This window comes from Carettochelys insculpta, chromosome 28 (assembly GCF_033958435.1).
Source record: "Carettochelys insculpta isolate YL-2023 chromosome 28, ASM3395843v1, whole genome shotgun sequence".
Lineage (NCBI taxonomy): Eukaryota > Metazoa > Chordata > Testudines > Carettochelyidae > Carettochelys > Carettochelys insculpta.
This window is the reverse complement of record NC_134164.1, coordinates 803,230-813,442: the sequence shown is the minus strand read 5'-3', so window position 1 is coordinate 813,442 and position 10,213 is coordinate 803,230. Positions and strand designations below refer to the sequence as shown.

Below are 10,213 nucleotides of genomic sequence, written 5' to 3'. Positions count from 1 at the left end.
CTCAGAACAAAAGTTCATGCTCAAAACTTTTTTTGTTAGTCTGTAATGTGCCACAGGACCCTTTATTGCTGTTACAGATCCAGACTAACAGGGCCACTCCTCCGATACTCTACAGTACATTGTTTATGCAAGGATTTCAGGCACCAGTGCCTTATTCTCACATAGGGCAGGGGCCAATCTTCTAAACAGAGGTTTAAAGGGCAAATACAAGAGACTACCCAAACACAGAGCCATCCTAGAACAACTTTACTGCTACTCCAGTTTCCTCCAGCATAAATTTATGGAGTCTTACCTCCACCTTTCTTCAAGGTGCATAGGCCACATACATCTCCCTTCACCAGTGCAAGTCTTCCTCCTTGAAAGGAGGAAGGATGGCCTTGTAATAAAGACACTGCACTGAAAAGTCAGGAGAGCAAACTCCAATTTAGCTTTGCTGTAGGCTCCCTGTACAGAGTCAATTCTGTCAGTCTCATGCTGAGCTGCAAAAATGGGGTGCTGAGAGGATAAAACTGTATCTACTGTGGGGAACCTACAGAGGGACTAAGGATAGCTAGATAAATAGAACCAGACACCAGCTTATTGAGTTCAGCAAGCTACATTTCATGGTGAACACAGGACTTGGTTAAATGACAGGATTCTCTACTACAGAGGACATGTTTGCTCTTAATTGATCAATATTTAAAAAAAAATAGGAAGCTAGTGAGGAGCTGGTAGCAGGAAAAAAAATTCTGGACAAATTTTAATCTTTCCTACAAGAGTTCAATTTTAAAAGAACTGTGTCCTTGGGGAAGAGTGGTCAGACATTAAGAAGATTAATGAAAGCCACTGTGGGGCCAGAAAGGTTGCAGGCAGTGTGGGGAAGAACAGAATTGCAGCAGTCACTCAGGAAGGTGATCAAGATCCCATCTGGAGGGGCAAGAGGCCAAAGCCACAGAACAGATGGAGATGAAGCCGCAGCTGGTGGAAACACGCTTTCATGTGTAAAGTTTTCTCTTTGGAGAATTTTGCTCTCCAACTTTGAAGGCATCGTTATGTTAATAGCTTCGCCCCCACCAACACTGCAGAGACAGCCAGTGCGCAGGGGAGCTGCTGCTCCACAGTTCTCAGTGATGCTGGTTAATTAGCAAGGGCACTTTCAACATTTAGAAGCATCTGTCACAAAACCTTGGCATGGTGTCAGCAGCAGAGGGTCTTGTTTCTTCAACAGCAGAGGGGGAGGGATGAAAGAGAATTAATTTGGCCCCAAGTGGTTAAGCAGATGGAATGAAAACTGCAGAGCCCAGGACTTTGTTACATATACCAAAGTTGCTCTATTTTAAATATTGCTGATGGAGAGAAGATTACAAGCTGTGTACGCTTGGTGTATGAATGAAACTAGAACCCTGCTAGTTTATGGCTTCACCAGCCATCATCTAAAGACCCCCATTTGCTTAGGGGCAGATGGGATTTCTCTTTCCAATAACGTCACTCAGTCCTGGGTTTTTGCTACACTGCATCAAAGTCAGACTGAGAAAAAGACCGACGTGCTTTCCTCAGGGATATGGTGAAGAAGAAATGCTAGTTGTAGTACTCATACACAGAGAAGGCGGCTTTCCAAGAACAATCAGAAGGCTGCTTTGAAATAAAAGGTCAGGAAAATTATTGTTCTCTCCTTTTCTTTAATAAGGGTCTGAGGTGTTTCTTCTCGATAAGTCTCTAATTTCTCCCTGCTACTGAGACCCATCAATGCAGTTTTGATTGCAGGGGGGAAAAAAGCTAAGCTCTTGATTAAAATTAACACTTTTAAAGCACTTCATAACTGAAATGGAAAACCCATTCCCTTCCTCTGGCACCCATCCTGAGTCCAGTTTCATGACAGATGTCGAGGTACAACACAATAAGTTAAGAGTTCATTCCAATTTTGCAGAGTTCAGAAGTCTAATGTGGTGTCTTCTTTGATCCCTTTCCAAATTTTGCATCAAGTCCAAGACCTGCAGAGAAATCAGGAAAAAAAAAGAAAACGAAGTAAGAGAAAGCCCAAGGCATTCCTTAAACAAGTACAGTCAGGTCTCTCCATAGCACAACATACTGAGGCTGAATTATTTGAGAGACGATGGGAATCTGTGAAACTTTTTAAAGAAAGTCTCCCAAAGCAACAGGATCTGTGTCCACAGCGGTAGCTGAAAAGGTCTCTCCATCCTTTCCACATCCCCTCCCCCAAACACCAAGACAGTGGTTTTGCCCGCAGGTGTCCAAGAAAATTCATTTTCTATAATCTGATGTCAGCCCATCCCCTGCTTAAACACCACCACTCTAATGGCTAAGGAAAGACTTCAAAATGCTGGGCTCTCATGCAGCGCTTCCTGTAAGTTGTGTGCTTGGGTAGCCACCCAGGAGAAATTCTAGTGTCACCCAGCTGGTTAGCAAAGCTGGTTATACTGGTGGTGCACATCTGCACATGCTTCAGTGCTTGTAACAAAACTTATTCTGCACATGGATGGTAAAAATCAGAGGGCACACTGCTCCCAGGACTTACCCATGAACACCAGGACAGTCCCCACCCACTGCACCATGGTGATTGGGTTGGCAAATAAAATGACAGATGCTAAAATGGTGAAGAATTTGCGTGTTGTTGTGATGATTGAACAAGTCAAGGGTCCAAAGTATACCACAGTCATGAAGATGAAGCTCTGGAAGACGGAGAGAGATTCAGTTTAGATGAGAAGGAAGATCTCCAACATGAAGATCCATCTTAAACAGTTAATGAGAATGTTTTGGCAAAGAACAAATCCCAACTGCAACTTGAAGATATTCTTATAAGACTTAATGCTGAACTGTGACCATCTTGATTCAAAAATGCTGGCTCAACAGTGAGCAAGGAGCAGACTGACATGGCAAGACGACCAAACAACTTCACACAAGTAGACAACAGCTGGGTCATTAACTGTTCCTTGGTCATTAAATGTCTGAGGCCAGGGAGCAAAGAAAGTTACTTACTTGGCCTAGTGTACTTGTCAAGCCGAACAGCAGGATGTTGTAGAGGATACTGGGGTAGCGTTCAGCAAAACTCAGGAATTCCCAGATCTCCCCTGTGAAGAAGATACCTGCAGAAAGTTTAAGGGAGCAGGATGAACTCAAGCCAGAAATCCCAAGCAGGAACATTCATACTCCTAAGCTCACGTTCACTGTAACTTAACAGCAAAGATGAAGTTCTGCCCAAAGAACACCAGTGGCAGAAAGCTTTCAGCCACTGTACCATGCCAGCTTGTTTTGGAAAAGAAAACAGCAAATCAGCTGTCCCTTTAGGATTTAACTCCTGGATGTTGTCTGTCTGAACTCATTGTTTGCAGCCAATAAAGGGGTTCTAGGGTGTCAGAGCAAGGAATCAGACACTGCAGCAAGATGTAAAAATGTCATCTTTGCAAAGAAGATGTCCTTCAGATTCCAGTTTTCATCTACATTAAGGCCTCACCCATCAAGGGAACACGTACAACAAATATCAGTCATGAAAGTAACAATGACAAAAGACTGTACCTTTCACTACGTATCACAGTTCTGTTGACAGCTATCTTTAGAATCTCTTTCACACGCACCCCTTAACCGGAACAGGAGGTTTCTGTTTAGAAACCTGATGTGACCTCATTCTTTGTCAAGAGAGCCACCAAACTGTAGCCTAGGAAACTATAACCTATGCTAGGGAATTATCCTGCAAGCAAGAACTGTTCAGACATGTGAATGTGGCTTTGGTAATGGCACTTTGAGGAAACAGTGTCCCCTGCTGGACATTTAAGAAACTACAGTACAATCTCCACCGATTAGGTTTAAAACAAACATCTCTGCAAGACTCACTAGGTCCTTTTCAGAACAAGAGACAAGGTTCTGGCCTAGAGGATCTTTCAAATGATTCTTCAGGTCAGCTCACTATGGATTCCTTACCAGCCCCCAGGAACAAGGTGGACCACAGATTAACATTTAGCATCATGTGATTAGAACCGGTTTGATAATGAGCTCTCATATGGTCCTGAGACACTCCTGTCAGTCCATCCAGTGTTAGTGACAGCAGCTTAGGGGAAAAAAGACAGAGGTTGGAGAAGACCAGAAAAGAACTCCCTGCCAGCTGCTCCCTTCCTGGAACATGCATTTAAATTCTGTAGTTTTCTTGTTTCCATCAGTTTGTTTAAACACCCTTCAGAGGGCATTACAGAGAGGTGCCAGACATGCCTGTGCTAGCACTTCCTCCCACGTCACCATATGGTAGTGTGCAAGCACATCCCTCTGAAGCAGAAGGAAGATTACTACCCAAGCATATTAATGCTGGCTTTGTGAATCCCTGTTAGTGTGCAGGTTGAGGCAGAAGTTGGTACTAGTAATTGTTTTCTTTTGAACTTTTCAGCAACACAAAAGCACAGAGATTCTTATGCTTCAACAGCCCAGTACTCACCAGGAGGAGTTCTCCATATCCAAAGATGTGGTCATCAGCACTGTCACTTCCCTTTTTAGGTTTGTACATGAACAGGGCCACACCTGTGACTATCAGCAGCACACACAGGTATTTCGCTAGTGGATACTTCTTCCTGAGCACAGTCACCCCTAAGAGCATGACTGAAAAGAAAAGAGGATTGGTAAGGCGCTCCCCAAAACATTCTGGTAGGAATCTACTGACTCTGTCCAGTTCTGGATTTAACTGAGAAATGCACAGATAGTTTTGGAGCAGACCTATTGCATGAGCAGCTGGACTGTTTCCAGGAATGCAATCCGTGGATTGCTTATGGCAAGAGAAACACACAAAACTATAACTAGTAGCTGCTCACCTGGAATGGGCTTACAGGACTTCCCAAGGACCTGTAAAGAGAAAGATTATCTTAACTGGCTACCTGCTACAGCCTGCCCCACACCAAGCCAGTGGACCTCTGGAATTGCTGGCTTGGATCTGATCTGCCGCACATTTAATTCACTGTCCTATCTGACACTGGTCAGCACCAGATCCATCAAAAAATGCAAGAAACGCTACAGCAGGTGGGAAGGGGAATCATCTGCTCCCTCCCCAGTGCAGGTTTCTGACAATGGCTTAAACCCTGAAACATGAGGCTTGTTCCTTCTCCCAGATTTGATTTTTAAGCATTTCCTCCTATAATTTTCCAGGTTTGTTATGCAGCTGGATAGCTAGTCCTTCATGGAACCACAGACTCCATCAGCACTTTGCTTTGTAGGAATAGACCGTAAAGAAAAGCAACAGAATGCCATCCCCTAAAGTAACAGCAACGAAGGGTCCTGTGGCACCTTATAGACTAACAGAAAAGTTTTGAGTTTCTGTTAGTCTATAAGGTGCCACAGGACCCTTCATTGCTGTTACAGATCCAGACTAACACAGCTACCCCTCTGATACTTGATCCCCTAAAGTGTCACTCCTGAGGGGCAGAACAGCAGTGTCTTGCACAGCTAATCTTTATTCTAGAGATGAATGTAGTCTTTACTTAAAATCAGTCCCAGTCACCGTGCACTGATGGACTACAGAGCCTCTCACGTGCCAAGGTGACAGAATTAGAATTTGCAGAACTCCTGAGTGGGGAAAAAAAGACAACTCTGGAAAGTTTTTTTTTAAAAAAAAAAAAAAAAAATAATGCAGCCTTCTCGCTAACAGACCAGTCCACCTGCTTCTTCTCACCTGAGTTGGATAGTTGACGAACTGTAGAGCTGAGTTGCTGGAAACCATAGCACCCAGATAGGAGAGTGAGCAAGCTGCATACAGCCAGTTCTGGGTCCGATCCACCCTGGCACCATCAAAAAGCTTGATCACTGTGGAGAAAAAATGTACAAGAAACAACCCTGGGCTGATGTAACTGGGCACTGGTATCCAGAGGTTATTGCACAGGACCAGAGGTATAAAAGCCACATTCTAGTCACTTTCTTTTCTACAGCAGAGAGAAAACTGTCCAGATCTCCAACACTACTCTGTTCTTGGCTCACGTGCTTGGAGGTACACTGAATTCCTAAAGCTTGGCATAGCAGAAGAAAAATTAAAAACACCAAGGGAATACATATGGGACCCCCTGAGAAGGGACAAAATCTCAAGACATCCTTGCCAACAGTAAAACCACAGTGAATTAAAAGAATTTAGGATCTGGTTTTATGCAATGCCTTAATAAAGAATTTTATGGATGAAAGTAGGTTAGCCAGTAGTGCAATGTCTATGCAGACAAATGGAACAGTCACTGTGTGCTCAACAAGAGCTCACAATCCCCTAGCAATTATGACCTGGGCAAACACTGGTATTGGGAGGGGGAGCCCCACAAATATGGAAATGTGTCACAATACCAGCCCACAGGAGAAGGAAGTGGGACAGGAGTAAGACTCAAAGCTGTCCTGGTGCAGAAAAATTAGGGGTGAAACAGTGACTGGCCTTGGTGCACTTACCTAATCTGGCAAAGATGGCACTGATCACACATTGAATGAAAACCAAGGTCAAAGCATATTTGAATTTTTCCTGCTTTGCACCTTCTCCGTATTTACCTCTAGTTCTGTAGGAAGAAATGAATTAAACAGGATTGAAAAGGGAAAGAGGAACACAGAGGAAAAACTGCAACAAAATCCCTGTCACACATTTACTCATTCTTGCTTCCTAGGAGGTGTAGCCCAATGGCTTACCAACCTTTTCACACAAACATGTAGCTGTACCTACTGATTATACCCTCTCCTCCTTCCATTCAGCTGTACTTGCACTAAGCCTGTAGCAGAATGAAGCTTCTCCAAATTAGTCACACAACTGCCAAAAAACGCCCCCCCCCCACATGGGATCCTGAGGGTTCTCCTAAAAAGATGGGCTTTCCTAGAATACTCAGGAGAGATGACATGTCCAGCTTCTACTGTTCTGCAGAAAGTAGGGGGACTCCACACTGAAAGTGTGCAACTTACATGTCTCTTGTAAGACTTATATACAGGGAAAGAGAAGTCATTTACATGCTTTGCTATAAGTGTTCCTCGTCCTCTGGCTAACAAGGGGCAGCCCAGATCCCAGGTCCAGAGGGGATTCCTACAGGTGCTGATGTAAGACCCAGGCCAAAGTGGTCCCCAGTGCTTAGACAAAAACCCACAATGGGCAGGGATCACTCTTACGCCCTCCTGTAAGACTTGGGATGGGAGGATGGAACTACTCAAAGGCTCTCCTGCAGGATGGGGCAAAAGTGTCTCAGAGGTGGGAGATGTGAGTCACCTGAAGAAGACCAGCAAAGGGACTCCGATGTGGGGAGAGAAAACACGATAAAAAGTGGGTAAAAAACCCACTGGCTCAAATTCTTTACTGCAGGAAAAGGGCTCCACCGTGTCAGGGACTGTTACATACACATTTTCTGGCAGGAGGCAGGGAAACGGGGAGAGTGGGAAGTCACACCAGTAGGGAGCCCGGTTGGGGTGCTCACAGGATCTCCAGCAGGGCCCAAAGGAAGTGCAATCACTCACAGAAAGACCCCCAGTAGAGCAGGGGCTCCCCAGCCCAGGGCCTGGGAGGCGGTGGGGGGTGTCCCGGGGAGGCAGATCCCCGGGGGAGGGAAGGGGATACCCGGTAAGGGAGATTCTGGGCCAGGAATGGGGAAGGAACCCGGGGAGGCGGCCCCAGGCCGCGGGGGGAGGGGGCGGAAAGGGGGCCCCAGGCCGGGGGGAGGGGGGGGAGGGAAGGAACCCGGGGAGGCGGCCCCAGGCCGCGGGGGGAGGGGGGGGAGGGAAGGAACCCGGGGAGGCGGCCCCAGGCCGCGGGGGGAGGGGGGGGAGGGAAAGGAACCCGGGGAGGCGGCCCCAGGCCGGGGGGGGGGGGGGGGGAGGGAAGGAACCCGGGGAGGCGGCCCCAGGCCGGTGGGGGGGGGGAGGGAAGGAACCCGGGGAGGCGGCCCCAGGCCGGTGGGGGGGGGGGGAGGGAAGGAACCCGGGGAGGCGGCCCCAGGCGGGGGGCCGGGGGGCGGCGAAGGAGGCCGCTCACATGCTCTCCTGCAGGATGCCGTAGTAGAAGTAGCACGCGAAGACGCCCAGGAAACAGACGGGCAGGCGGAGCCGCTCGGGCACCAGGGCCCCGCCCGCGCTCGCCCCCATGGCCGCGGCGCTGGGCCCGCTCAGGGCAGGCAGCACCTCCAGGCGCACATCGCGGAGAGGAACCGGCAGGAGCAGCTGCGGCGGCGCAGGGGGCCTCATACAGGCTGCCTGAGCGCGCCCGTCTCCCGAGCGCCGGCGGCTCGGCTCGGCTCGAGGCTGCCCTCGGCGCTGCCGGACCCGGCGAGGCAGGAGGGGCGAGCCAAAGGGGCGGTGGTGCCGCTTGTGGCATCGAGAGCGTCCTGCGAGCCCACGCGGGCTAGATCCGCCGCCGCTGACTCTGTCCTGTCACGGCCGAGCCCCTGTACCGCAGATTTGTGATCAGGCAGCGCCTTGTCCGCAAAGCTCGGGGGCCTTCCACAGCGCCGCTGCTCTGCAGTGACGTATACCAATGTGGAGATCACGGATTGGCCCCATGGCCCGAAGGCGGGGCAAGGCGCTCTGTTTCCTGCTTGGTCTTAGCGTCCGCCGAGTTCCATGGCTGCATGAGTACTTGTCACCCCGCCCACGGGGATGCTCTGGGGGAATGGGGGGGTGTCAGGAAGGAGAGGGGAGACGGAATTTGTAGGAGACCCCATGGCCCTTACTGGTCACCTCTCCCCCTGCACTGTGCCCCCCCCAGCCTGCCTGTGACCTTGTCTCTTCCAATGGCACCAGCCCATGCACCCAACCCCCGGGGCCCCCTGAAGGAGCCAGGCACTAGCCCGCTTTCCAGCCACGGTAGGTTCACTAATACATCACCTTGGGCTCCATTTGCTGCAGTAGCAAACTCCACTCAACGAGCAGTTGATGGAATTTGTCCTTTGCAGTAGGAACCAGTGGAGTCCTGAAGGGCTGGAAGTAACCCCCCACCCCATGTTAGTGCTGACCCATTTGGCCAAGCCACAGCGCCAGGTGTGTGACACAAACGTAAAGCTCTTTGGCAAAACAGAAATGGCATAGTTGCCAGTTGCCCTTTAGCTCAGGCAGTAGAGCACTGGCCTTTAGCCCCTATGATTGTAGGTTCCATCCCTGCTGCTAGCAACTCAAGTCTGTCAGCATTACACAGTCTTCATTGCTTCAGTACAGCATGAGTGTATGAAATGGTTGTGTGCACCCTGGTGGGCTTAAAGGATGTCAAGTCCTTTGTGTGGCTTCTAGGCCTGGATTTTTGTTGTCACTCTGCCACTGAGCTCTTGGGGCCCTCAGGGTTGTCCCAGAAAAGAACCGCATGGCCCTGTGGGAAGTGCTGTACACAGAACTCGTCCAAAGAGTTTAAGTCACATTCAGGCACCTCAGTGGACTAAACCCACCTCTGAAGCTACAGGCTGAGGCCTGTGGTCAGGTCAGCAATTCCATGGACTTTTTTTTTTTTTTCCAGGCACAAGGGTCAGCTCTCTAATGTAAGAGCTTTTGTTGAGTCTGTAGAGGGAGTGGAGGTAGAGGGGCACCTTCCCAACCCTCACCCTCTTCCACTGCAACTTCCAGGTGCGCTTTTGCAGGAGCCCATTGAATCTGCAGGCAGAGCACCACGAACACTTAGGCTACATCTACACTAGCCCAAAACTTCAAAATGGCCACATTCAACGCCTCATTAGCATACGGGCAGCCATGGCACATCAAAATTGACAGGGCTCCTTTTCAAAAGGACCCCAGCTACTTCGAAATCCCCTTATTCCTATGTTCAGGCCATGGCCACCCGCATGCTAATGAGGCACTTGGCTAATTTAAAGCTCTGCACAGGTGAAGATGGATAAGCTGAAGGGACTTCCTGATTATGTAGGAGCATTTTGTGATCACAAGATAGGCAACAGGCAGCCCTCTGAAGTGGGAACAGCCTGCTGTCCATCCCTTGCTACAGCCATGGCTGTTAAAGAAGGCCTGCTCACAGGAGAGGGTTCTCAGGACAGAGCCATTCCCCAGAGGAGCAAAGGGACCATGACAGGGAGTAGGGGTGCAAGTGCAGCTCTTGCCAGCTCCCTTGCCCTTCAGGGAGTCATACAACTTCCCTGACAGCACCAAGCTAGGGAAAGCAGAGCCACATTTCCCCTCCTCAGCCCCTGCACAGGACTCAGCCTATGACCACAGAATCACACCCCCCACACACACTTCCCTCACCCATATAATCTACAACTACAATGAATTGCAGTTCCTCATTCTTGCCTGCCTAGAGATCACT

General features: G+C 49.1%; 1 protein-coding gene across 1 annotated transcript; it reads right to left on the bottom strand.

Moving 5' to 3' along the window:
• Positions 1–1,638: 1,638 nt before the first annotated feature.
• SLC35B1 (solute carrier family 35 member B1) lies at positions 1,639–8,226 on the bottom strand. Its single transcript, XM_074978997.1, has 9 exons — positions 7,949–8,226; positions 6,394–6,497; positions 5,645–5,775; positions 4,791–4,821; positions 4,421–4,581; positions 3,916–4,042; positions 2,977–3,083; positions 2,516–2,669; positions 1,639–1,970 (listed from the first exon to the last, which is right to left on the bottom strand). Exons 1-9 carry the CDS (start codon positions 8,155–8,157, stop codon positions 1,918–1,920), a joined length of 1,077 nt encoding a protein of 358 aa, XP_074835098.1. The 5' UTR covers positions 8,158–8,226; the 3' UTR covers positions 1,639–1,917.
• Positions 8,227–10,213: the final 1,987 nt, after the last annotated feature.

Bases quoted from the DNA above. Each gene is read 5' to 3' on its own strand.
- SLC35B1 (XM_074978997.1), bottom strand. From the start codon at position 8,157: ATGAGGCCCCCTGCGCCGCCGCAGCTGCTCCTGCCGGTTCCTCTCCGC. The intron at 6,498-7,948 runs GTGAGCGGCCTC...TTCTTCCTACAG, and splicing joins GGCATCCTGCAGGAGAGCAT to AACTAGAGGTAAATACGGAG. The intron at 3,084-3,915 runs GTAAGGAATCCA...AACTTTCTGCAG, and splicing joins CACCTTGTTCCTGGGGGCTG to GTATCTTCTTCACAGGGGAG.